Genomic DNA, 26,278 nt, shown 5'->3' with positions numbered 1-26,278 from the left:
TGGCAGCCCCGCCTGACGGGACGTGGGAGCGGGGGCCTTGCAGGTCCTGCCCCGGGGAGGTGCCGGGCACCCTGGGCGGGGTGCTGCTTTCTCATGACCTGGGCGCCTTGCCTCTTGGCTCTGCCGCAGGTGCATGAACAGCTGGGCACTAAGCCTGCAGAGCGCGGGGACCTGGGGACGTGGAGGGTGATGTGGCCGCTGTGGTCCTGGGGCCCCGCCCCGCCTGGCCGAGCAAGCAGACCCCGATGGTCAGGGCTCCATGGGGGGGTTACGTTTGCCTGATAACCCTCAGGCCTATTTTCGTTTTAATCAGGGGGTAACGCTACAACCCAAGGAATGAACTTCTAATAGCAGAATTTTAACAGCAGCCGAGGTCGGGATAGGAGTTAGGGTCCAGTGCATACTGACCTGGGGGACAGGTGCCCGTCTCCGTATGCAGGTGGTGCGGGTCGCTCCTGGAGGCAAAAAAATGAGTTCTTTCAGTGGACACAAGAAATAGCTCAGACTCTGAGAATCCAGGTCTTGGCAGGTTATGGCCACAGACCTCGCACCCCTGTGGCAGGGGCCGCTGCGGAAGGGCAGGAGCTCGCGCCTCAGCTCACGAGGCTGCAGGGGCAGTTGGAGGACACGCCTGGCCGCCTCGCAACAGACTGGCATCCAGAGGGCCTGCGCCGGAGCGAGCCAGCCTGGAAACGGGGGTGGGCGTGGGACAGAAGCAGCCCTGGGTGGCCGTGACCCCGTTCTAGCTGAAACAGGCCCGTGGGAGGGGGACCCCCGCCGGCAGCGGGCCCAGCCAAGCGCGGAGAAGAGTCACAGAAGCAACGGCCAGGACCCGGAGAGCCGCGAGCCCAGGACCGGGTCCAGGGGAGCCCAGTGTGCGCCGGCCGGCCGGGCGGACTCGGGGGCCCCCGCGGGTGCGCAGAGCCTAGCCCCTCGCACACGCCACAGCTACCGAGACCGGCTCTCCCGGCGCCCGGCGGTCGGCGAGTCTGCCCAGAGTGGGGGACGCAGCTGAAGTGGCCGTGAGGAAGGACGGCCGGGGAGCGCCCCGGGGCCGTGTGGGCAGGAGCTGGGGGGCCGCCAGCCGGGGACACAGGCCTCCTCACTGAGCCCGCGCGCCCGGCCGAAAGCGCAGAACCATGGCTCGTGTTCCGTGTGTCTGAATGTTCTGATGACGAACGTCGTGACGGGCCGGCCCCGCAGCGTGTGTCCAGCAGTGGCTCATCTCTGCGAACCCCCCGCCCGTGGCCTTGCCCGTGAAGCCCCCGCGCTGTCCTGCGGCGTGCTGTGCCCCAGGCCGCTCCCGCTTCCTCGGCTGCAGCCGAAATTCTCTCCCACCAGCGGCTGTGCGCTGAGGCTCCTCGTGAAGGGCTGGGGTGCGGAATGGGGCGCCCTGTGCCTCCCAGCCTGGCAGCCGTGGGCCTCCGCGCCAAGTGGGATTGTGCATTGTGCTCCCTCGGCCGCGTGGAGAGAGGCCAAGGCTCAGGGGAGGGCTCTCCCAGTTCCTCTCCGAAAAGAACGTCGGCCCCACCTGGGAAGATAATGAAGCCGCCCGTGCCGCTCCTGCTCCGTAGACGGGACGGGCTTTGACATCAAATTCCACTTCACGCTCATCTTTAAGAATCTCTCAGCAGCTGATGGGTGAGGAGTGCAAGACCCTGATACGTGCGCTTGTGTTTTTCAGCCTCCACCCGGATGTTTGAGGTCCTGTAGATGCGGTCGGTGCCCCGAGAGTGAAGCGGGTGCACGGGCCGAGCCCTGAGAAGCCGCAGCCTGGGACAGTGCCGGTCCAGCCTCCTGGTAATTGGTTGGCAGTTTTGGTGGTGATGGGACGTGAGGCACACTTCTCGGTTGGGTCCGTCTCACCAGGACGAGCCTCCAGGCGCCAGCGGGATTGGGGGACTCGTTGCCGTGAGTCTGAAGGACCTTAGAAGGCACAAACACCCCCCCCGCCGGCAGGGGCCAAAGTCCTCACACAGCCCCCTTAGTCACCTTCCTCCAAGGAGACTTGGAGGAAGGCGCACCGCCTGCAAGGTGCCTGCCTGCAAGGTGCCCACCTGCAAGGTGCCCGCCTGCAAGGTGCCCGCCTTCCGTCCTGAGCAGCTGCCACGGGTGCGCCTGTGTGTGGCCCCTCAGCTAAAATCCCTGCCTCCCGCGGCCCTGCAGGCCCTAGGGAACCAGTTAGGGAACCAGGCTTAGGGCACCGTGGGAGCCCAACGGACGTCCGGGGACAAGCAGGATCTGGGGCCGGTCAGTCCTGGCGGAGACCCTGACCCCACGTTACCCACTCGTTACTCCGCTCGTGTCGGGCAAGTTAGTGTCTCTCCCTGAGACCCAGTGTGCCTGTGCCTGTGGACAGTGACAGGGATGCCCGCCCGTGGAGCGCCCCGGGAGTGACAGTAATCACGGAGACGGTTGCTCGGCGCCCTTGTGTCTCCCGTCCTCTGACGCAAACCGGGCGTCCTGCAGCTCAGCTCAATTCTGACACCCCGCCGCGCGGAGGGCGCACAGCTAACTACGCTGGTTAGCTACGGGCACAGTTAACTACCACTGGTTAGAGTTACGGGCGCACAGTTAACTACCACTAGTTAGCTACAGGTGCACAGTTAACTACCACTGGTTAGCTACGGGCACAGTTAACTACCACTAGTTAGCTATGGGCACAGTTAACTACCACTGGTTAGAGTTATGGGTGCACAGTTAACTACCACTAGTTAGCTACGGGCGCACAGTTAACTACGCTGGTTGTAGGCAAAGTCACCAGTGGGAACTGCCCCTGCCTCAGGAGCCACGAGCAGGATCCCCAGGCCACGGCACTTCTCTCTCTCTTGGCTGTGAAGGTAAGGGCTTCCGTGCCGCCCTCCGTCTCTAATTCGCTACAACTCCAGAACTCAGGAGGGACTGCAGTTGTGATTCCAGTTGTACGATGGAGGGGTCAAGTCAGGAACAGCCCATGGAGACAACGCAAAGGGCAGGGCGTGGGCAGGGAGGGGGATTGGTGCGGAGCTTGTGCGTCCCCTCCTTCCAGAATCTGGGTGTATCACTATCCCAGCTGCCACAGGAAGCTCCTTCCAGCCTTGATGTCCAGAGATTTTTAATGGGGAGCTTTATTACTAGTAGGCACAGTTGTTTAAATCATCTGCCACTTGATTTAAAAAAAAATTAATCATGAGAAACAGAGAGGCAGAGACCCAGGCAGAGGGAGGAGCAGGCTCCCTGCGGGGAGCCCGATGTGGGACTCGATCCCGGGACCCCGGGGTCACGCCTTAGGCCGAAGGCGGACGCTCCAGCCCTGAGCCCCCCAGGGACCCCCCTCTGCCATCTGACTGAACTCAACTTCCAACCCCTCCCCCTCTGTCCTCCGTGGCTGGGATGCGGCTAACGTTCCAACCTTCTAACCCTGTGCTTGGCCTTTCTTGGTAGCCAGTCTCTCCCTTGAACCATCGAAGGGCCCACCGGAAGTCGCCTCGTGGGCGTAAATTCAGGTTCGATGCAATGGGCTCATCATGAATAACCAAAGACCCTCCCGATGTCCTTAGGTATTTTAGAAATCCCAAGGCTTTTGGAAGCTCTGCTAGGAGCTGGGGACGAAGGCCAGATACATTCTTTATGATGTCCCACCTGGCCCACCGAGCACTGGCCTCTGATGGTCACCACCCTGCTCGTCCTCTTTTTTGTGATCTCCGGGTTGACGTGTTCCCAGTATCTAATCAGAGAACTAATCATTCTCGTCGGTCTTTTTCTAGATGTTCTTTTTGTTAATATAGCTCAAGATTGAATTGGGTTTTGGGGCTACAACATATAATTACAGTTACTCAGTATGCACCTGTTTACAGTTGAATCACGAGCCTCTTATCGCTCGAGTTCCTAATGCTATGATGATTTTAGCCCCTAAATGACACATAATAAGAGCAAATGCTTAATAGCACTGTTTTGAATACTTCACATACATTAACTCATCTAAATCCTCAGAAGAGCCTAACGAGGTAGCTAAACAGTCCAACCCCCATTTCATACACGGGGGAACCGAGCCACGGAGAGGTTAGGTGACTTGTGCAACGGGATCACATAGCTGCTACGCCGCGTGGTTAAGACTGGAACTCGTCCTCTTCTTGGTCCGGAGTCCATGCTTTCAACCACAAAGCCGCACGGCACAGAACTCTGGTCACCTGTGCAACATTTTGGAAGGAAAGGGAGAAGCCCAAAGGGATGCCTCTGGCTCGTAAAGTCGAAGGCTGCTTTTCTGTGGCCGCCGTTGTCATGCTGAGGGGGTCAGGGCTTCCATCTCCTGCCCCCTACCCATTGGAGCATCTCTGGAGTGACCTGCTTGGGATGGACTCTAAGAAGCGAAGGCAGGCCTGGGGGCCTGGGGGCATGGGCTCCTGTCCAGCAGGACCTGAACTTCCTTGTAGGACCCTTGTGCTTCAGGGAGGGGAATGCTACTTCAGCCTCCACGGACCCATTCCTGAGAATGCAGCCATTCCAGGGGGAAGGAAAGAGGGCGGCCTTCTCCACCTGAATAGAAAGGATTTAGGCCAGGAAGGCTCAGTACCGGGCTGTGCTGGCCAAAATGATCCGAGCCCCAGAGACTCGGGGGGTTCAGGTGGCTCTGGAGCTGGTGGGACCTGAGTCGTAAGGAACACAGGGAGCTCATCCCCATGTGTGTATCCATCGTACCTCCTGGGAGAGGCTGCCTGCCTGTTTAAAAAAAAAAAACATTGAAGATTGGGGCTACAGAAGTGATATAATTAAAATGTGGGGGGAGGGCAGTGCCCCTGGGAAAATGTCCGCGGGGCTCTCTGCCCAGGAGATCTGGATGGAGACTGCATGTCTGCGCAGCTCTGATGCCGTCCCATCGTTTTTGTCCTTGCAACCCCTTGTTGCCTCTCGTTGCGGGAGCAGGCTGGGGGCATGGTGGAGGAGAAGGATTCGTGACTCACTCCACACACGTGGGCCTGACTTGAACCTGCAAGGCAAATGTTAGGGGGTCGTGTGTGTCCTTGGCAGCTGCCCAGTCGGCATCTGGCTCGAGGGAGAGGCCCTGGGGGTGGGAGGCGAGGATGCAGGAAGAAGGTCTCTGGCTCTGGGCAGCCTAGATCCTCCATCCTTTGCATTTCCACGTGAATCTGTCTCTCTCCGTAGAGTGTAGAGCTGGGAGGGGTCCCAGAGTTTATTCTGTTCTTTCCCTCATTTAGGGATGGAAAAATGAGACCCACAGAGGGAAATTACCACTTGCTCAAGGCCGTGCAGCTAGAGAATGAGCGAGTGAGGGTGACAGTGTAGACTCGGACTTCTAGTCCGGAGCTAATTGCCCTGGGAACATCCCTGATGGACTCAGTGATTCTCTCCACTGGGATGAAGAATCTGCCTTGAATGTCACTAAGTACGTCTTCAGCCATTCTAGCAACCTGCCGTATCTGCTTTATACTTTTCTTTAGAGAATTTTTTTTGCTTTTGGGGTTTTTTGGCTGCCACTTCCTGAAGCTGCCTCCCCCACACTCCACCCCTCACAGGCAAATATTTCGTCTGCAGGAGCAGTAGGCAGGGCGCCGGGTAGGGGAGAGCCGGTGAGGGCATCCATAAGGACGTGAGACGTCATGGCTCGGCAAACTCGCAAAAGCAGGTTGTGGTGGCATTTGGGGAACGCGTGCTGTCCCAGGATAAGTGTGTGGTGGCAGGTGGTCACTGGAGTCGGACGACAGGGCCGGGACAGCCATGAGAAGTGGCACCTGCCAGTGGAATTAGAAGGTGACGTTTGTGCCGTCTCTGGCTGGCTCGCTAATGGCCAACACCCGGCCTGGGTGCCTCCCGTCGCGCGGCACAGCTACTAACGTCTGGCCAGGGGTATTTCAACTCTGGCTGCCTCTTGGAATCACCCAGGGGGCTTTTAAAAATCCTGATGTCCAGGTCACACCCCCGGCTAGTAACATGAAAATCCGTGATATCAGTATCTTGAACCCTTCCCCAGTGGATTCCAACATGCTCCTCGGTGTAAGAACCACTGCTCCAGGCCAAGGGTTCGGGCCATTAGCTGAGGGATCTGTACGTGCTCCCTCCCTGGACTTTGCTATTTGCTCTTCCCCGAAAGGGGCAAATAGGAAGGAAGGAAAGAAGGAAGGAGGGAGGGAGGGAGGGAGGGAGGAAAAATGAAAGGAGAGGGAAAGGAGGAAAGGTCATCTGAGTGTTCTGGGCCGGTGGGGGGTGGACCCCCAGCTCTCCTGTCACCTGGCGCTTCGCCCCAGCTGCCCCACTCAGAGGAGCTGTAAGGTGGAGGGAGGGCAGAGCCCCCTGCCCCGGGGGGTGCTTTCCTGGCTGCCGCAAGGCCTCCTGCGTGATGACCTGCTGCCAGCAATGAAGGTCAAGGTTTGGGCGAACAGGATGGGCCGAGGGAGAAGAGCAGGTCGGGACGGGAGGCGGCAGTCGGCAGGCGGCAGTGCTCCAGCAGGACAGGAGAGCACCCCGCCTCCTGTGGAGTGAAGGGGGGAGGGCAGGGTGAGGACGGGAGCCAGGTGTGCCAGCCCCCGACGCCCTCGCTGGCATCTCCACTCGTCCTCAAAAGCTCATCCTCGTTCAGTCAAGAACTGCTTGTCGTCCCCTGAGAGGGGATCACGCAGCAGGAAGGAGGCCGGTGCCCTGGAAGGTCTAGCGGGGCCCACACGACAGGACAGGACACAGGAAGGGAGCGGGTGTGGCCCGAGCCGCAGCCGGGAGGTGGAGGCTGGACGTGCAACTTCTCCAACGGGCTCCCGTAGAGTCCGAGAACATTCCTTCCCTCGCCAGCAGGCCCTGAAAGGAGCACGCTTGCGAGGGAAAACCTAGGGGTCCCGGCCGCGTCCGCAAGGCCGCCCTGGCCCTCACCTGGATCCGGCGATTGTCCCTGTGTGCGTGCTGACCCCCGGGGCACAGCCTCGCACTCCGGGCACGCGTCACGGGCGTGTTCCACTCGGTGTGCACTCGCTTGCACAGGGTGGTGGGCAGTAGGGCAGGGGTGATGGGCAGCAGGGCAGGGGGTGGCTGGGCAGCAGGGCAGGGGGTGGCGGGCAGCAGGGCAGGGGTGATGGGCAGCAGGGCAGTGGTGTCCCCAGCAGCAGGGCAGGGGTGATGGGCAGCAGGGCAGGGGGTGGCCCTGGCAGGTGCTAGCGCCCGCTGGACGCTCCGGGCCCACAGGGGTGCAGCGCTGCTGCAGGTGCCGGGCGGACCAGGAGCAGCCTCCGGCCTCCTCCACAGGCTTCCAGGCTTCGGCTCGCACGCCAGGACCATGAGTGAGGACGCCGTCCCCGATGCCGCGTCCCCGCCGCCCCCGCAGGGCCCGCAGTACTTCGACCGCTTTCCCGACGATGACCCCGAGTACCTGCGCCTCCGCAGCCGCGCCGCAGACCTGCGGCAGGACTTCAGCCTGATGGAGCAGAAGAAGCGAGTCACCATGATCCTGCAGAGCCCGGTGAGTGGGGCGGCCCGGGGTTGGGGGGCAGGGGAGCGGCCGGCCCTCTGGCTGACCCTGCAGGGTCTCCCCCTTCCACTGGTCCCCGTCTGGCCGTTCTGAGCCCGGGAGCAGGCCGGGCCTGGCCCCGTGGGTGTTTGGCTCGCTCCCTAGTCGGCGGGACGGCAAAAACCTGGTTTCTGCGCAGGCAGCTGGGCCAGGTGCCGGAGGGGTGGGTCTGACAGGGCCCTGCCTCTGTTTCCCGCTTTCCCCGAGTTAGCAGCGAGCCGACAGGGATGTTGGGTACCCGGGGCCCACGGGGCGCAGGGGGGAAGCTGGGAGCCTGCGTGTTCCATCACCACGAGGACCTCCCGGCGGGGCAGTAAGGTTGATGCGTGGGGGCAGAGGTCAAAGGCGTCAAAGGGGTCCGGAAGCACCTAGACGCTGAGAGTGGGGGGCAGGGGGCCATGGGCCAGGGAAAGGGGGGCAAGCAGTTGCCCTGCCAGGGCTCACCCCTGCCTGCGATCCGTGGGCACCTGCGCGGCGCGAACACAGAGCTCGTCCTCGAGCAGGTGGTGCCCCGGGAGCAAAGCAGGGGCTCAGTGGATCAGGCGGCCGGTGACCGGGCCGGGTGGGGACAGGAGGGGCGGGGTGGAGCCGGTCCCCAGGCACTGCGCGGTCCTCGGCCCGGGGCGCTCAGGGTGGAGCAGGCGTCTCTGTCCCCACTGGGCCTCGGGAGACAGGACCGTGGGCGGGCTGGGTGTGACCGTGGTCAGGGCTCCCAGTGAGCGCGAGGCCCAGGCCTTGGTGGCAGGGGGCCTGCGAGGAGCGGGGCACGCGGTACTGAAGGCGGCGATGCCAGGGCGGGAGGAGAGGGCGCCCAGCTGGTACCGACCGGGTCTCGGCGCTTGGCCCCGTCCTTCCTCGGCCCCGTGTGGCTCCGCCGGGTGGGCAGGAGGCGCAGCCTTAGGGCAGCAGGACGTGGGGGCGCGGGAGCCGTGGGGAGCACAGCGAATCCTTCCGTGTCCTGGGAGCCTGGGGTCCTGAGAGCCCGGGCAGAGCTGACGCCGGGGCCGCACGCCGTTCCGTTCAGCTCTGCCGTCTAACACGGCTCTCGGTGACTGAAGCGAGGCCCTGCGCGTCTGATGGCGGAGGCGTGGGGGGTGTGGGGGGCGGTTGGGTGGGCGGGACCCGGGAAGGACCTGGAGCCTGAATTTCTGGACGGAGGGAGCAACAGGGGCCTTCCCCGACAGCAGCTGGGGGGCTCCTGAGGTCCCCGTGGGTTCCCGGTGCCGTCTGAGGCCCAGGGGCCCTGTGAGCCCTGGTCCAGTTGACCTGGGGCAGGGGCGGCTCCTGGAGGGGTCGGGAGCCTCCGCAGGAGAGCCACCGGGGGACCAGCGCCTCCGCCCGCCTCAGTCTTTCAGGGAGGAGCTGGAAGGCCTCATCCAGGAGCAGATGAAGAAGGGCAACAACTCCTCCAACATCTGGGCCCTGCGGCAGATCGCGGACTTCATGGCCAGCACCTCGCACGCCGTCTTCCCGGCATCTTCCATGAGTACGTGGGGAGCTGGGGAGCTGCCAGGAGCAGGGGTGGAGGAAGCGAGGTGGGGAAGAGCGGGTGGGTGGCCAGGGGCCAGGGCATGGGAAGACCCACAGGGGAGTCACCCCTGATGCCCAGAAGTCGGGGAGGGGGGGCGGCTCACGGGGAAGTCTCTAGTTCTGTTGGGGGAGGGGGCAGGACGACTTGGTGCCACTGTTCGGAGAGGCAGAGCAGCCCAAGTGTGACTCCGCGTCCCCCTTTGTCCGTGGGTCGCGTGAAAGGGGGCGCTTTGCAGCTAGAAGTCTCTTACGGGGCCTCTGCTTGAGGACCGGGGTGCAGAGAGGGTCCGGCCGCCGGCCCCCGCCGTGCATGCAGAACCGAAGGAGGGTCCTCGCCTGCTAGCGGCAGCCCCTGACTCACGCCCCTTCCTCGGTGCCTGGGAGCTGCTGCCCAGCAGGTGGCAGGTGGGGGGCGGGTCGCAACCCCCTGGACAGGCCAGCCGGACTCCGCAGCCAGGCCCGGGCATGACACCCTCTTCTTGGGTCCGAAGCTCTGCCCACAGCCTTGAAGGAACAAACACACTATCCTGCGATCGCACAGATACAGGATTGCGACCAGAAATCAGGAAAATAATGAGGAAAAAGGGGAAATTACCATCAGGGTCCTGTGTTCTTACAACCAAGAAATGACTATTTTCAATATTTTGGTGCGTATCCTTCCCGCCTTTTTCTCTTAACACGCATAGATGAGGAAAACAAGAATGGAATCACATTGCTCACGTAGGCCGGAGAGCTGTAGCGCACCTCGGGGCTTTTCCACACACGGCAGAGCATCGTCCTGTAATAAAGGGCTGGTGACGCTGCGCGGTCCTGCGCGAGTGGAACGTGCGCAGCTTATCTGACCGGCTTCCCGTTTGTAGGCTTTTAGGTTATTGACAGCTTTTTGCTCTTACGAACGATACAGTAAATCCTCTCGTTTATTCTATGATCGTTTTCTAAAGACCAATTACTGGAAGTAGAATCGTTGCATTCAAGTATTCGCATGTTTTAAAGATGTGGACGCGTCATGCCAGATCACCCCGGAGAAGCGCGGATCCAGCTCACGCTCCCACCAGCGCCGCGCAGCGCCCTTTCCTCCATCTTCACTGCAGTACGAATTATACTATTCGGTTCATCCTCCCGATTTGATAGGCGAAAAATAGTACTTTTTAATGTGCATTTATTTGATCACTAATGAGATTAGATACATTTTCACACTGGGATGATTTTTTTTTTGTAGTAAATTGCCTTATCGCTTTCCTTGCTAGTTTTTCTACTTGCATATTCTTTTCTTATGCGTTTTCAAATCTTTATAAAGTGGAACTAGTTCCCTATTACCTGTCAAATATATTGCAATTTTTTTCCAGTTCCTCCTTTGCCTTTTTTGTTCATGTTTTTATATTGTAGAACTCTTTAATTTCCATAGAGCTGAATCCTTGGTTACTTTTGATTGTGCACTCGGAAGCACCTTCCCCAAGTTTTATAATCTCATGGGACAAATAGCCTTATTTATTTTTTAAAAGATTTATTTATTTATTCATGAGAGACACAGAGAGAGGCAGAGACACAGGCAGAGGGAGAAGCAGGCTCCATGCAGGGAGCCCGATGCAGGACTCGATCCCAGGACCCCGGGGTCACGACCTGAGCTGAAGGCAGATGCTCAACCGCTGAGCCCCCCGGGGTCCCTGCCTTAATTATTCTTAAAAATAACTTAAGAATGATTTTGTTAAGTCCCCTCCCCACCCCCCGTATACCTCAAAAATTCCATTTCGGGATTTTGATTGGGATTACTTTAAATAAATAGATTAATTTGGTGGAGGATTTATAAATTTATAATTTTATATTAGAATATAAGCTCCATGGGGAAAAGATACTTGTATGTTCTGTTCATTGCTATATCCTAGAATTGTGTCCTGGACTTAGAAAAGTAGCTGGCACAGAGTAGGGGTTTTAAAAATGTTTGCATAAATAAATTTTAAGTCTGTTCAGAAATGATGTATGTCCTCTATTTATTTGCCTTTTTAAAAAATGTCCATTTAGAAAAGGTTAGTTGTTATTTTTTTCTTATTTTCTTATTTTCTATTTTATTTTATTTTTATTATTTTATTATTTTCTATTTTATTTCTATTTTACTCTATTTTCTATTTTATTATTTTATTTTCTTATTTATATTAGAAAAGGTTAGCCGTTATTTTCTTATGGTCTCTACTGATTTCTTATTAAGTTTATCCTGGAAATTTTATATAACTTTGTTATTTTAAATGATTTTTTTCCTCCATTCAGCTTTCTTTCTGGTTATTGCTGTCTTCCAGGGAAAGTAGGTTCTTGTTGCACTCTTAAGTTCTCATAGCTTCTCTTGGGTATTGTATCTCGAAAAATCACATGACCTGCAAATAATGGTCATTTTCAATCCTTTATTCCAGCATTCACCCTTTGGTTTCTTTTTCTGCTTTTCTCACTGCATCCATTACAACTCTCAGAACAACGTTTAATAATAGATTAGAGAGTAATCATCCTTGTCTGGTTTCTGACTTTAATAGAAATCCTTTATCACAAGAGCTTGAGTTCGTTATCATATTGAGGAAGTATCTTTTCATTCCGGTTCAATATGAGTTCTTCTCAGAAATGGATGTTGAATTTTATAAAATGCATTTTGGGCGTTTATAGATTTTTCTTTCTTTGCACTATTGATATGATGAATTATATTAATAGATTTCTGAATATTGAACTCTTTTTTTCATTCTGAAATCAATCATTCCTGTCTTGATGCATTCTTTTGAAAATACTCTTCTAGATTTGGTTTGCTAGGCGTTTATTCAGGATTTTGCATATTCACGAATGAGATTGGTCAGAAATTCACTTTTTTGTGCAGTCTTCATTTAGTATTGGTATTTGGGCTGTAACTTCATAAGATAAGTCAGAGTGGTCCCCACCCTTCTCTTTGTCCTGATGGATTTTAAATAAGGTAGGAAGTCTCTCTTCCTTGGAGATTTATTATTTACTTGTAAAACCATCCAGATCTGGAACATTTTTTATAACATTATTTTTCTCAGTTTCGTCTAGGGTTTTTAAAAAACTTATTTTGCTGCTGCTTGAGTAAATTTTGACTATATGTTTTAAATAATCCATTTCATGGAGATTTTCAAAACTATTAGAGTGATTTACAATATTCTACCATTTAAACTTTGTGCTGTAAACGAGATGACGTCCTCTTCTCATCCCTGGTGTTGTGTGTTCCTTCGTTCTTTTATGGCCAATCCAGATGTTGGTTTATTCATAGATGTTCTCACTTAAGCCAATTCTTGGATTTCTATATTAGTTCTACTAATTTTCTAGTTTCCCAAATTCACTGATTTTGTTTTTTTCTATTCACTAATTCTTTTCCATAACTTTTCTTTGGTTTATTTTTAGTTTTTATAGGGTAGAATAAAATGGATGCTTTATTTTCATTTTTAATTCAATAATAAAGACATTTTAGGCCATGGATTTTTTTCTCTGAGTGTAAGTTTGGTCTTGTCCCAGGCACCTTGACACAATATTTCCTTTAGTGTTGATTTCTAGATAGCTTGCAGTTGCTGTTTTGATTTTATTTTGTTCTAAGAACTCTCTGAGAATGAGTTTTCTCATTTCCCAGTGGTTGAATTTGTATTTTTTTAAGGGCCTGTTGATAACATCTATCTTTATTGCATTGTGTTTGGAAAATGTGGTCTATTTAATGTCTGTGTTGGGGACTTATTGAGATTTTTCTCTGTAGCCTAATAATATCATTTTTAAATGATATGTAAATACAGACTCTATCTCCAGGGCATAATATTTCCTCTGTATCTTCGTTTTTTTTTTTTTTATTTTATAAAAAATGAGAGTTGTGTTTCTTCCACTGCATATTTAATTACTGTTCGTTTCTCTTTGTATTTCTAGTAGCTTTTGCTTTGTATCTTGATGAAATTACTTATATATGTGAGTGGTCTTTATAGCTATAGCTTCTTTATGGATCAACGTTTAGTTCCTGTAAAACACCCGGCGCGGCGGCCCTCCCGCCATGGGCTTCGCTGCCTGGCTTTGTCTGGGGGGCGTTTGCCTTCGCTCTTCCTCCCTTCTTGCTACCAAGGGTGAATATTCCAGAAGGAAATGGCTTTCCCTCATTTCCACTTTGATAATAATATTGTAACCTCTGTTTATTTTTTGGGCCTACTTTTGATGCTTCTTTTCCATTTACCTGCCTCGTGTCACTTTAGTCTCCTCCGTTGGCAGACCTCCAACAGCGTTGCCTCCTGGCATTTATTTCCATATCAGAGAAATCTGAAACAGCCTATTTTTTTGTTGTTGTTCCTTTGTAGGTAACCAACATTCTTTTGGCAGATGTTGGTGCGTTTTCCCCTTTATCCTCGTATTTCAGAAATGTGCCGGGAAGCATATAATTGCAAGCCTTTTCTCTTGTGGACGCTCCCCTCCGGAACGTAGTAAATCCTTATGATTTACGCAGGGCAGGTCTGTTTCCAGCTCACAAGTCGTTCCGTGCGGCCGGGGCGGGATCTGAACGTGTCTCCCTCCGGCCTGTCTCCCGCCGCGCTCCCTTTCTTCCTCATCGTTTTCATGTCTCTGCCTTTATGCTCTTTCTTCTGAGAGAGAAGCGGAGCCGAGCAGCATCCCCACTGCCCCGACCAGCTCTGGCGGGAAGACAGTGGGGTGCCTGGACGTGGAATGAGCCCTGGGGGCGTCTGAACCGGAGGCTAAGCAGGGAAGGTCCAAGAGTCAGGGGTTCAAGCACAGAGAGGTTGTTCTTTGTTCAGCTCCGTTTGCCTTAGGATTTTGCGGCCGTTTTGTGTTTTTATTTGGGTTTCTCTTTTGCAATAGTGTGTCCTTCAGTCTTAGCGCTCTTTGGGGTGGTTAGGGAGTTTTCAGCTTTTTCTGTGTTTTCCTGGATCCCTTGAGTAAATGGCTTGGTGGGCTCCGAGTCATCAGCCTGCGCTCAGTCTCAGTCGGCTTGGCTTTTGTGAGGCCGCTCAGAATAAGCTTCTCTCTCTCAAAACCCCGAGAGCAGGGGCTTGGGGAGGCCTGTGGAGCCTTCTGGTCTCTCCTCCCACCTGGGTGTGCGGGGGGCAGGGGGACACCGACAGGGGACGTGGGACACGATGATGGGGCTTTGGACCCATCCTGGCTTCCTGGCGCCCTGGGCCTCCACAGCTATTTGTAAGAGAAGGACTTGAAGCAGTCGGGTCCGAAGACCCTCCCAAGGACAGCTCCCCAGCCTGGCTGTGTCGGGGGTCGCGCTCCCGTACACCTGCCTGTGGCTGCGAGGGGGGCCAAGGGCCCAAGCAAAGAGCCCACCGGAGCCGGGGCAGAGAGGAGGGAGGGATCCCGCCCTGGCCGGTTCCAGCTGGAAAGTGTTGACTTTGGAATTCCGTTGTTGTTATTTTTGCCGGTTCAGCTGAGCCTCTGGACCACTTGTCTCTCTTTCCCGTCAACCATGGTCAGTAGGCGCGTCCCTGGAGGTGTCCCTCCGCCGCGGGCACGGGCTCAGTGGCGACATGCCCGCCCTGCACGCGCCTCCCCCGTGTGGCAGGGAGCTCACTGGGGCAGTAGAAGCTCGAAAGGGGCACTTAATCCCTTAGGGTTTGGGTGGGTGTCGGGAGAGGCAGCATCAGCGGCTGCCAGCCCGGCGTCATCTTAAGCCAGAACCGTTTCCTGCTGGTGCTTTCACTGGTTTCTAGACACTGACTAGAGGGAAGTGCGGGGCTCAGACACCAGACACCTCTCGCGCCTTCCAGGGGCCCGCGCGGGGCCAGCGTCGTTTGAGAAGTCACGCTGCGTGGTCTAGTTCTTTTTTTTTTTTTCGGCCGATAAGCAGGCCTACTGCTTGGCGGCATCTTCACCAAAACCGGCTTCTGAAACGTACCCGCACCTCCGCGCGGGCACCTACTCTTGCCTTTCTTCGGGCCCATCTTTATCGGGAGCTTGGCCTTCCGAGAACGCTCCATTCGGTGCTTTGAATCTGGCCATGATTTTTGACCAAAAGCAACGCCGTTTTTCTCTGAATAAGCAGAAGACTTTCTTGGGCACAATACCCCCGGGAGGAGGGTCAGAGAATATTTAATCCCCCGCCTGCAGACGCCTCTTGTGCAGTGGACATGCCAGCGAGAATTCAGAGAGGGCGAGGGCGAGGAGGGACGGGGCACACGGCAGCCCTGGCCCGAGCGGCCCCGTCCCCACCCTGTTTCCCCGCAGACTTCTCCATGATGACGCCCATCAATGACCTCCACACGGCCGACTCCTTGAACCTGGCCAAGGGGGAGCGGCTCATGCGGTGCAAGATCAGCAGCGTCTACCGTCTCCTCGACCTCTACGGCTGGGCCCAGCTGAGTGACACCTATGTCACGGTGAGCACAGCATCTGGGCGGGGTGGGCACCACCCGCGGCCCTGACAAAACTCCCAGGGAGAGCTCCCGCCCACTGCGTGGCCACGCACTGGGCCTCCCAAGGTTTCTAACCGGTGCTCACCCTTCTGGGGCCCCCCGCCCTGGATAAGGAGCTGGGAACCCCTGGATCCTATTCCTGGGGCCACCCTTGACCATTGGGGAGTCCTCGTGTCGTCCGTTGCCACGGTTCCAAATGAAGGCTAGGTCCTCTCCATCTCTCCGGTGCTGGGGGAAGATGAGGGTTCTTGTGAGTGAATTTTGGGTGCCATGGATTCAGGGGAGGAGGGTATTCAGGCAGAGTGTCCCGGGAATGACCCCTCCCCCTCCTTGCCACTGAGAACGCGTGTTTTCCCTCCAGCTGAGAGTCAGCAAGGAGCAAGATCACTTCCTCATTAGCCCCAAGGGAGTTTCTTGCAGTGAGGTCACCGCGTCCAGCCTGGTACGTATAGTCCAGCGTCGCGCGGTCCGTTCCCTACACGAAAGCAGCCTCCGATGACGGGTCATTTCCAGATCGGCCACTGCCCTCCTGCTCCTCGTGGAGCTCGCGCTCTGGTCTCGCACGTCGTCCCAAAGCATAGCACACCCCAACCGTGAGGCCAAGTGTGAGGTGCAGGTAGCACGTCGCAGTAGGGAGGAGGAGGAGGAGATGGGCCTGGGGTCGGACCCCAAAGTCTGGGAGTTGGGGAATAAAGTCTGCAAAATACTGGAAAGTCTGCAAAGTCTGCATCGGGGAATACCTTAGGACAACAGCCAGTGCTTTGTCTCCAAGCAGATCAAGAGTCGCCTAGTGCCGGTGCCATTAGCAATAGTTTCTGGGGTCCCTTTGGGTTCTCTTGCTCCTTTTAGGTACAGTAGGAAGAAGCTTCCAGATCAGGAAAGATTCCTGGGTGGAAGGAGGAAAGCAGTGGGAAGGACTGTCCTACCAGCAGAAGAGGCCCGGTGGCCCTTAGATGCCGAGGCTCTGCTGCTGTGCGTACGCCGGGGGGCAGAGGGTGCCCCCGGGGCCCCCCCCCCCAAGCTTGAGGCATACAGGTTGAGCCCAGGTGTGCAGCAGGAGAGCCAGCTGACCAAGTCACAGAGCATCTGGGCAGGGTGGGACTCTGACTGCCCAGGCCGCTTTACAGGCAGAAGGGGACACTGAGCCCAGGGAGGTGAGTGTCCTGCACACGGCCACCCGTGTCAGGAGGTCAGGGCCGAGGCACACTGGGACCAGACGCAAGGAGGCACACGCTCCGCCTTGAAGGCATTTGTGGCCTCGCTGGGGAGGCAGATAAGGCAGGCGATGACTGAGTCAGAGTGAAGAAGGCTCCCCTAGAGCAGGACACTTGGGGAGCCCTGCAAGAGTGCAGGGGCCCAACAGGAGGGGCAAGGCAGGAGCGTGTGGGCTGGCCCGATGCTGAAGGAGCTGAGCTCCAGGAGCCACAGGATAAGGAAATGTAGACCAGGGCGGGGGGCAGAGACAGGGCAGAGAGGCCTGTGTCCCCGGCAGGAGGGCAGCTACACCCAGCCAGGCGCCGGCCAGACCCTGGCGGACCTGGGAGGACAGTGGGCGGCTGCGTGTGCTCACGGACCCAGTGGGTGGGGGGAGGCTGGGAAGGGGATAGGGACCTGATGGTAAGTGTCCCCGAAGGCGTTGTTGGGGCTCGTCTGCTGGGCAGGTGGTGAGCCGCTGAGCCAACAGCCAGGTTCCCAGGTAGCTCCCGGCCTCCGCCAGCTGTGTGCGGGAGGACCGGCAGCTGGACGGCTGGTTGGTCCCCCGAAGGGGTGCTGGATGGTCCCGGGAAGAGCTGCAGGCTGGCTCCTGGAACGGGTGCAGGCTGGTCCCCGGAAGGGGTGCTGTACCGGCTCGTGCGCCGAGGCGGGAGCGGGGCTTGGAGCAAGGCTGAAGCTCGTGGTTGGTAGGAAGCCCCGGGGTTCCCGTTAGCTGGAGGGGCTGCTGGACATTTCCGTGCTTACACGGTGTCAGTTGTCTCCGCCTACACATGTACCTGGGGCGACCCGCTCTGAGTGCAGGGTTACGGCCCAGCCGCGGGGAAGGCCGTGAGGTCTGCCTCCCCAGGGGCCCTAACTTTCTCTTCCCTGGCCCAGATCAAGGTGAATATCCTGGGAGAGGTGGTGGAGAAAGGCAGCAGCTGCTTCCCGGTGGACACCACGGGCTTCTGTCTGCATTCGGCCGTCTACGCAGCCCGACCGGACGTGCGCTGCATCATCCACCTGCACACGCCAGCCACGGCAGCCGTGAGTGTCGCGTGCGGCCGGCGTCTCAGCCCCTGAGCCCCCGGGCCAAGCTGAGGAGGGGGAGCACTCAGTGTCCCGACCCTAATCCTCTCCGCTTGTCCAAGCTGGGGAGTCTTGGTTAGGGGACCCCAGGGGGCCGCGCGGAGGGTGCTTTACTGCCCCCCACCCCCCTGCGGCACACACGCAGACGCGCCCTCGCCCAAGTGCTGGCCCCTCTGGACCTTGCGCTCCGGTCGGAGCTGGTGGGCTGAGGGCTGGCACCCGCCGCACCCCCGCCCCCGGCCCAGGTCTGGTGAAAGGTCTCGATAGACGGTGGGACGGTGGGAATCTGGCCTGGGCCGCGTCTCATCGCTCAGGGCGGGCGGAGCGCTGGGGACCCGAGCAAGGAAACTCAGAGCAGAAGGAAGACCCTGGAGCATCAGGTTGTCCCCTGGGGCCCTAGCCACTGCCCATGTGTCCCTGAGGCACAGCCACCAGCGCGGGGTGTCCCCTCCAGCTTCAGCCCCTCCTACTGACCTCCAGGCCGCAAGCCTAGAGGAGCCGAGCGGCCTTGTCACTGGCCTGGGGCTTCTTCCGCAAGGCACAGCAGTTACGAGCGCTCAGACTTTCCAGATTTGGGGCCAAGACTGATGTATTTGTGCTGAGCGTCCGCTGCTGCAGGGCCCGGCTTATGCGTGGGGCAGAGCGAGCGGACAAAGCCAGACGGCTCTCCGCCAGCTCTCCGTGCTCCTTCTAGTAAAAGGCAGGGCGTGGGGATGGATCGTGACCGTCCCCTGCAGCTCCCACTGCCCTGCTGCCAGTAAAACGGGGCCTCCGTGTTCGTGCCCTGACCTCAAGGCGGAGGACGTCCGCCCATGCAGCCCGGAGGGCCGGTGCCACCTGCACTGCTGCTGCCCCTGAGAGTCTAGGTGGAGGCACGGGGCGGGCGGCGGGGGCAGCAGCCCTCCTTCCCACGGGCCCTCCCAGGAGCAGTCAGGGAGACGCGCAGGGAGCCGTGTGCTGACGTGGCTGCCGCAGGGATCAGAGGAGGCGGCCGAGGGCCAGGCCCCGCCAGGCGCCACGGTCACAGGGCAGGGGCAGGTGTGGGACCTGGCCGTGCCCCTCGGAGCCCGCCGTGAGGACAGGGGCTGGTCGCTGCAGGTGCTCACCCTCCTCCCGTCCCCCGGCAGGTGTCAGCCATGAAGTGCGGCCTCCTGCCCGTGTCCCACAACGCCCTGCTGGTGGGGGACATGGCCTACTACGACTTCAACGGCGGGATGGAGCAGGAGGAGGACCGGGTCAGCCTGCAGAAGTGCCTTGGACCCACCTGCAAGGTTCGCTCGCTGTTCCCCGGAGACACGCTGGGGCGGGAGCCTCAAGAGCCGACAGCGTGAGAGACGTGTGTGTGCTCGGGGACGTGTGTCGAAGTCGCACGTGAACAAAATAGTGGGATGGAATTCCCTCTGCCCCGTTGTCCTGAGGTTCTGGGGCACGCTCCGCGGTGGTGTTCACCTGAGCTTCCTGAGCTAGGATCCTAAACACCTTCTCCTTTTTCCCTTAGCAATATCCAGGAAGCACCTTTGTGTGGTTCTGAATATTCTCGAAGTCACTGCCTTTAAATTAGTAGATTGTACCTCGCGGTATGAATGGCTGTGCCACCAGCCACCCTAGCGGTGCTGTGACTGGACGATGGAGGACTGCCCCCCTCTGGCTCCCCTGAGTAGATAACAAGCGATGAAAACCCTTTGGGTTCCACCCCTGTATATGCCTCAGGTCATCGCCTTAGGATAAGTTCCTGCGGACACACATCCCAGGGCTCTTAGGTCACACCCCAGGGCTCTTACGTCACACCCCAGGGCTCTTATGTCACATCCAGGGGCTCTTACGTCACATCCTGGAGCTCTTACGTCACACCCCAGGGCTCTTACGTCACATCCTGGAGCTCTTATGTCACACCCAGGGCTCTTACGTCACATCCAGGGGCTCTTACATCACATACTGGGGCTCTTACGTCACACCCCAATGGCTCTTACATCACACCCCAGGGCTCTTACGTCACACCCCGAGGGCTCTTATGTCACACCCCGAGGGCTCTTATGTCACAGGGGCATGTTGCCCCCTCCCTCCGCAGGATCTAGTGTGTGAGAAGGCTGTTTCCCTGCGATCTCCCCAAATTTGAGTGTTTTATCACTTCTTTTTTTTTTTTTTTTTTTTTTTGCTAACTTGATACAGAAAAACAATCTCACATGATTTGGTTTAAATCTAAAGACCTATTTTTAAAAAATATTTTATTTATTCGTGAGACCCGGAGAGAGGCAGAGACCCAGGCAGAGGGAGAAGCAGGCTCCGTGCAGGGAGCCCGACGTGGGACTCGATCCCGGGACCCCGGGGTCACGGCCTGAGCCCAAGGCAGGCGCTCCACCGCTGGGCCCCCCAGGTGCCCCTAAACACCTATTTTTTAACAGCGGGATTAGGCACAGCTGGCTTAGCACGGGACATTCTGGCGCTGAGCCTGGGTTGACGGGCGCCTGTTCCTGGCCTCCAAAGGCAGTCGCTGCCTGAGCCATTTCCAGCCTGAGTCCCGTCTTCCCGTGTCACACACGGAGGAGAAACCCCGTCCGTCTGATGATCCCTAAGTCAACTACGTCACAGGAGCAAGAGGTTGCTTCTGGGGTCAGACCCTCGTATTGAGTGTGACGTAATTTCATCCACCAGTTTTCCAGACGTCCGAGCGCCCCGAGACCTAAAACCCCAGGCGTTGCCCAAAGAAACGGGCCAAGCTCTCCGGTCTCGGTTTTAAGATGCGTCTCCTGTCTCCCGGGGAGGGGGCTTCGGGTTAAGATCACACGTGGGCCGACACGGGGTGTCGGTATGGGGGCAGTGAGTGAGGAGTTGGGGCCGTGCTTTGGGACTGGTGTGGAAACTGGCCTGGAATAAATGCAAAATCTCTCCTGAACTCCCGTTTGAAAGGCTCGGAGCTTTAATGGGCCGTGTGCTCCTCTGCAGATCCTGGTGCTAAGGAACCACGGGGTGGTTGCCCTGGGGGACACCGTGGAGGAGGCGTTCTACAAGATTTTCCACCTGCAGGCTGCGTGTGAGATACAGGTGAGCAGGGCCCTCGGGGTGGGCCTGGCCTGGCCCTACGGAGGCCCCGGCTGTGGCCGCAGGGGTCCTGGGACCCAGCACGGAAAAGCCTCCCCTGTTTCTCCGCCTTGGCGCCACCTTATCCTTCGAAAGTTCCACACTCAGTCGGTTTTGTGGCTCTAGAACATCTCTCAGTGTCAGACGTGTGCCCCTCTTGGGGGCCGGGGCCCAGGGCGGGGAGCCCATCAGTCGGGCCGCGGAGAAACCATAACAGGGGCATCGAAGGCCTCACCCTGCACCCGTCCGGGTGTAAGGGTCACGCCTGGCGACGCCCAACAGGCGCCACGTAGGCGGGTCTCTCTCTGCCTGGAGGGCACAGTTGGCAAAGCCCGTGAACGTGGTCCAGCCCGGGAGAGGTGGACAGCAGGCCCGGGTGGCGCTTGACACGGGAGCCCGGACACGGGAGCCGCCGAGATGATGGGGACCCCACGGTCAGGTTCCCCCGACAGTCGGGGATAGGAGACGGGCGGCTGGGGGTCGCCCGTGATCTGGGGCCCCTGGAGGGGCTGCTGGGAGAGCAGTAGGAAAACGCAGATCCCGCGGTTTAGCCAGGTCGCACCTGCTCCCTTTGGGGTGCCCGGGGGGCCACGCAAGCTGAAAGGACCGGGCCCTCCCCAGCTGGGATCGGCGCCCCCACCGCTTCTTTCCGCAGCCTGGCTTCCTCGGGGCGCACGGGGCTGTGGTCCCTGTGGGTCCCTGTGAGGATGGCGCCTCCGACGGGAGGGTGCCCTCTCCTGGCTGCTCAGGGCGGAGCGCGCCGGTGCGGGACCCGCCGTCCGCCTGGGGTCCGCCGGGGCTGGGATGCTCCCGAGTGGCGGTGGGGATGCGGCAGGTGGCGCCCTTCTGAGCGATTTTTTTAAGATTTTCCGTATTCAGTTGTGAGACCCAGAGAGAAGCAGAGCCGCAGGTAGAGGGAGACGCAGGCTCCCCGCGGGGACCCGATGAGGACGCGGTCCTGGGACCCGGGGTCACAGCCTGGGCCGAAGGCGGCGCTCCACCGCGGAGCCCCCAGGGCCCTTCCTCGCGGTCGCCTGTGCCGGGGGACAGGTGTGAGGACGGTGAGGAAGACGCGTGGGGAAGGTGCGCAGCCGCCCCCCGGCCCGGGAGCTGCAGCCCCTGGCGGAGGCCCCACAGCCCTCGCCTCCCCATCCGGGCTCCTGCGAGCTCCCCCACTTACTTAAGAAGAGGCTTCCGTCGCTCGGCAGGCAGCCGGCCCTGAGCGGATGGGGGAGATGCCCGTGTGCCCCCCACGAGGCACCGACGTGCCCCCGGCCCTGCACCGACGCCTGTGCCAGCGGGCGAGCCGGGCAGGTGGGAGCACAGAGCCCCAGGCCCCGGCCCCTCTCGGCTGCACCTGCTGCCACATTCTCTGCAGTTGGGACTGGCTCCAGGCCACCTCGTCCCAGTGCGTCGGGTGACGGAGGCAGCTGGCCCCCGGGAAGGCTCCGGTGCCTTCCTTGTGGCTCCTGGGGCAGGGAGGCGTCGGAGGAAGCTGGAAGGGGCGGAGGCGGCAAGGCAGGCTCAGGCCTGAGGACGGCCCCCAGCTCGGTGCCCAGGTCGTGCTGTGTCGCGGGCCCACCTTCCGTGCTGGGGGTGGGGCCTGGCCGGGCAAGCACGCGGCCGTGGCCATCTCCATGGCTCAGGCCCGGGGCCCGGCCCATCCTCCCGGGACAGTGTTCCCACTGCTCCCCATTGGTTTGGGGTCCTGGGCACTGGGTCACCCCAGCTGAGACAGGCGCCCAGCTCTGCCTGCAGCAGATGGGAGGAGGCCCGGACGGTCCCCTCCCCATGCTCCATGGCTGCGGAGATGGGGGACGCGGGGCCCTGGCCAGCCCTGTCCTCCTCTGGGACCGGCAGGTCCCGGGGCCTGTGGCCTCTCCTATGGGCGAGATTATTGCTCATAAACGTGGACGTGCCCCTCCTTCCGCCCGGGCATTCTTGGTGCCTAATGGTATCAGCTTAGGTGACGCTCTCGAGGCTCGAGCGCCTCTGGCCTTCGTCTTACAGAGGGGGAGGCAGGCACGGGAGGCCAGGGAGCAGCCCGAGTGCCAGGGCGAGGACGCGGCCGGCCAGGACTCGCACCGGGAGCCCGCCTCCAGGTCCCTGGCCGGCCCCTAGTGCTGCACGGCCTCGCGGCCCAGGGTCTGTGCCGGGCCCAGGGCCCCGGGGAGCACCGCCCGGCCACAGGGTCCGCCCGGCGCGGTAACGGGCCTCGGGCTTCGATGCGCGGCCCCGAGGGGGCTCCCCAGCCGGCAGCAGAGAAGCTGGGCGCGGCGGTGGAAGCAGGACTCGTGAGGGCACGTAACAGGCAGTAGGCGTGGACTCGGGGCGACCGGCACCCCCTGCCGCCCCTGCTGAGGTCTGCCCCCCGGACGCCGGGCCCCCGGCTCTGGGGCTGGAATGAACCACGGGGAGTCCCCATTTTCACCAGGTGTGGAGTCATGGGTCCAAGATGAGGCTTCCGCGGGCACGCGTCCCGGATGCGGAGGGCGAGGAAAGTGAGGGCTGTGGCCCCTCGTCTTCACAGGGTCCCGGGTCACCTCGCGGGGACGGCCTGGCTGACCTCCAGGATGCCCCTGGGCACTTGTCACACTGCCGGAGCCCGCGCGGGCCGGGGCGTGTTCCCACCCGTGGGCTCAGACACGCGGGCTCACCCGCAGGCCGAAGCGCAGCCTTTGGTCCTCGGCAGAGACTGGAGCGCTGGGGCTCGTGTGATCGGCGTCCCCTTCCGACGAGGAGCTGACAGGCTGGCACGAGGCGACCAGGGGCGCAGCTCAGCCCCAGGCGCACGACCCGGAGCCCCCGGAGCCGCCGCGCTCCTGCTGCCGGAGTCAGCCGGACGCCCGGTCGTGACCTGTCATATCTGAGCGCTGGACCCGGGGAGGGACCAGGAGGCAAGGAGATGGTCAGGCTCGTGCACCCGGCCGCTGGGATCGCACGGCTCTCGCCCTCAAACCTGAAGCCCGCGGCCCGCAGCCACGTGTCATAGCCCCTGGCCGCAGGGCCCGGACGGTGCGGTGGTCACCCCAGGTCCAGGGGTCCAGGCGTCGTGTGGCCCTGTCTGGGCTTCCCGGACGCGCTCACTGCTGCGAACGAGGAGTCTCCGTCAGGCCCGGTCAAGCCGCGCCGTGCTTCGAGGGCCAGGACGCCAGCCTGCTTCCTTCGAGCGGCTCTTCCTAAACAAGGAAAAGGCAGGGAGGGAGATTTTAGACGAACAGAAAGATGAAGAAGGAGAACACGGTGCGCACCCACTGCCCACCACCCAGGCCGAGGAAGTTAAAGCCGCCCGACGCCAGACGTCTTCCTCCCCGGGGAAGGAGCCGGTGCCCACAGGCGCTGACGGCCGCTCGGGAGCTGACCTCCCACCTTCCCCAGAAATGACCACAGGTTGAGGTTGGCCTGTAGCCCAGGTAACGCTTCGGCCTTCTGTATTGCTTTAGTGTTTAGTATTCTAGAGGGATGTTGCTTAGTTATTCGTGAGACACGGAGAGAGAGAGAGGCAGAGACCCAGGCAGCGGGAGAAGCAGGCTCCATGCGGGGAGCCCGACGCGGGACTCGATCCCGGGACCCCGGGGTCACACTCCGCCGCTGAGCCCCCCGGGCGTCCCCGTACTGCGTTATTCCTAAGGCTTCACACTTGCGGTTTCTTCCTCTTCTGGTCTCCAAGGGCTGGAGCGGCGTTTCCTCCGGGAGGAAAACCCCAACCACCGCTCACACCTCCAGGCGCGTGCACACATGCAGGCTGAGCCTTCTGCTCCTCCCCGCAGGTGTCCGCCCTGTCCAGTGCTGGGGGCGTGGAGAACCTCATCCTCCTGAAGCAGGAGAAGCACCGACCCCACGAGGTCGGCTCCGTGCAGTGGGCAGGGAGCACCTTCGGGCCCATGCAGAAGAGCCGGCTGGGGGAGCACGAGTTCGAGGCCCTCATGAGGATGCTGGACAACCTGGTGAGTCCCCTGCCGCTGCCCTTCCCGGCCGGTCCGCTGAGACAGTCGGGGGGACGCAGGAGGCGGGCACGAGAGGGGCAGCACCCGGGTTAAGCTGTCAAGGCCTCGTCGGTTGGAGACTGACTCACAGTTTGGAGTCATTCTAGTAGGAGTTGAGTTTTTTTAGACGATGGCCGAGCGCCCCCAGTTCTGGGGCTGCAGACGCCGTCTTATGTTGTGGCTCAGCTCTCTCTCAGGCAGTTATTTCTGCTTCTCTTATCTCATGACTTGAATGTAGCAACCACGTGATACACGGACTGCCCTACAGTGTCCTGCGTAACAGCTGCGTGAGTCCATCGTGGAGGGGGTCACCCGGACGTGTTGGCTTTAAAGGATATGGGGTGTAGAGTTTATTTTTTAATTATTTTTTAAAATTTATTTATTCATGAGAGACACAGAGAGAGAGAGAGAGAGAGAGACGCAGGCAGAGGGAGAAGCAGGCTCCACGCAGGGAGCCCGATGCAGGACTCGATCCCGAGTCTCCAGGATCATGCCCCAGGCTGCAGGCAGATGCTCAACCGCTGAGCCACCCAGGTGTCAGGGTGTAGAGTTTAGTTGGTGACGTGACATAACTGGGGGGCAGCTGGGAGGCGAGGAGAGCGCACGACGAGGAGCTGGGTGCGGGAAGAGACTGTGGCTTCTCTGATTGGTCGGAGAAGTGAAGGACGAAACCCATCCCTGGACCGTTTCCGTACCTGACTCGTGTTCCCGTCCTCACTGCCACCGCCGTGGACCCTCTTTATCATGACCAGGTCGTTGCCGTGCTTGATCTTTTTCTCCTTGCCCCCGGTCCGTCCAAACCATCCCTACCTTATCGCCAGGCTGACCATGAGGGTCACTTTGTAAAGATGGAAAATACAATCTGCCTGGAAACTACAATTCCCATTAACACTCATGTGCCGAGTAACCGACGCCTAGACAAAGCACCAGGGCAAGGGAGTTTCCTACAGAAATTCTATCAAATCTTTAAGAAACAGATAATTCTTCTGCCATTTAAACTGTTTCAGAAAAATAAATAAATAAATAAATAAATAAATAAATAAATAAATAAATAAATAAATAAATAAACTGTTTCAGAGAGTGAAAGTAGGACGTGGAACATCACATAATTCTAACAGGTGCGGGGCAGTCTCGCTTTGAGTGGATGGCGAGTGCTGCGCGAAGACCGGCAGGTGGTGTCCAGCGGGACGTTAGTCAGAACACGCGATAACCCCGGGACGGCTCATCCCTAGTATTCCAGGAGGGCCTGATGTTACAAATCTTCTAAGTATGTTCCATGATCTTAGTGAATCAAAGGATAAAAGCCTTTTGGTCTTTTAAATAAATATCAAAAGTTATCTGCGGGGTGCCCGGGTGGCTCAGTCGGTAGGGGTCTGCCTTCGGCTCTGGTCATGATCTCAGGGTCCCGGGATCGAGTCCTGCATCGGGCTTCCTGCTTATGGAGCCAGCTTCTCTCCCTCTCCCGCTGTCTCTGCTCCCCCCCACCACACTCATGCTTGCTCTCTCTCACTCTCGCGAAT

The 26,278-nt window shown here is 58.7% G+C and overlaps 1 protein-coding gene across 2 annotated transcripts in view; it reads left to right on the top strand.

Annotated features, from left to right (window-relative positions):
• Window positions 1–26,278, top strand: part of ADD2 (adducin 2) — an 88,808-nt gene that overhangs the window by 48,035 nt on the left and 14,495 nt on the right. Inside the window, exons 2-10 of one of the 2 annotated variants that reach the window (XM_041753981.1) lie at window positions 1,685–1,800; window positions 7,228–7,441; window positions 8,837–8,975; window positions 15,224–15,375; window positions 15,773–15,853; window positions 17,503–17,652; window positions 18,822–18,965; window positions 20,638–20,736; window positions 24,543–24,719. In XM_041753981.1, the coding sequence (XP_041609915.1) occupies window positions 7,259–7,441; window positions 8,837–8,975; window positions 15,224–15,375; window positions 15,773–15,853; window positions 17,503–17,652; window positions 18,822–18,965; window positions 20,638–20,736; window positions 24,543–24,719 (1,125 nt within the window). In that variant the 5' untranslated portion in view covers window positions 1,685–1,800; window positions 7,228–7,258. The remainder of the gene's footprint in view (window positions 1–1,684; window positions 1,801–7,227; window positions 7,442–8,836; window positions 8,976–15,223; window positions 15,376–15,772; window positions 15,854–17,502; window positions 17,653–18,821; window positions 18,966–20,637; window positions 20,737–24,542; window positions 24,720–26,278) is intronic. The other variant, XM_041753982.1, reaches the window with a different exon arrangement.

The sequence above is a fragment of the Vulpes lagopus genome, chromosome 5 (genome assembly GCF_018345385.1).
Source record: "Vulpes lagopus strain Blue_001 chromosome 5, ASM1834538v1, whole genome shotgun sequence".
NCBI lineage: Eukaryota > Metazoa > Chordata > Mammalia > Carnivora > Canidae > Vulpes > Vulpes lagopus.
The sequence above is the reverse complement of the archived record's forward strand: the minus strand, read 5'-3'. Positions and strand labels throughout refer to the sequence as shown.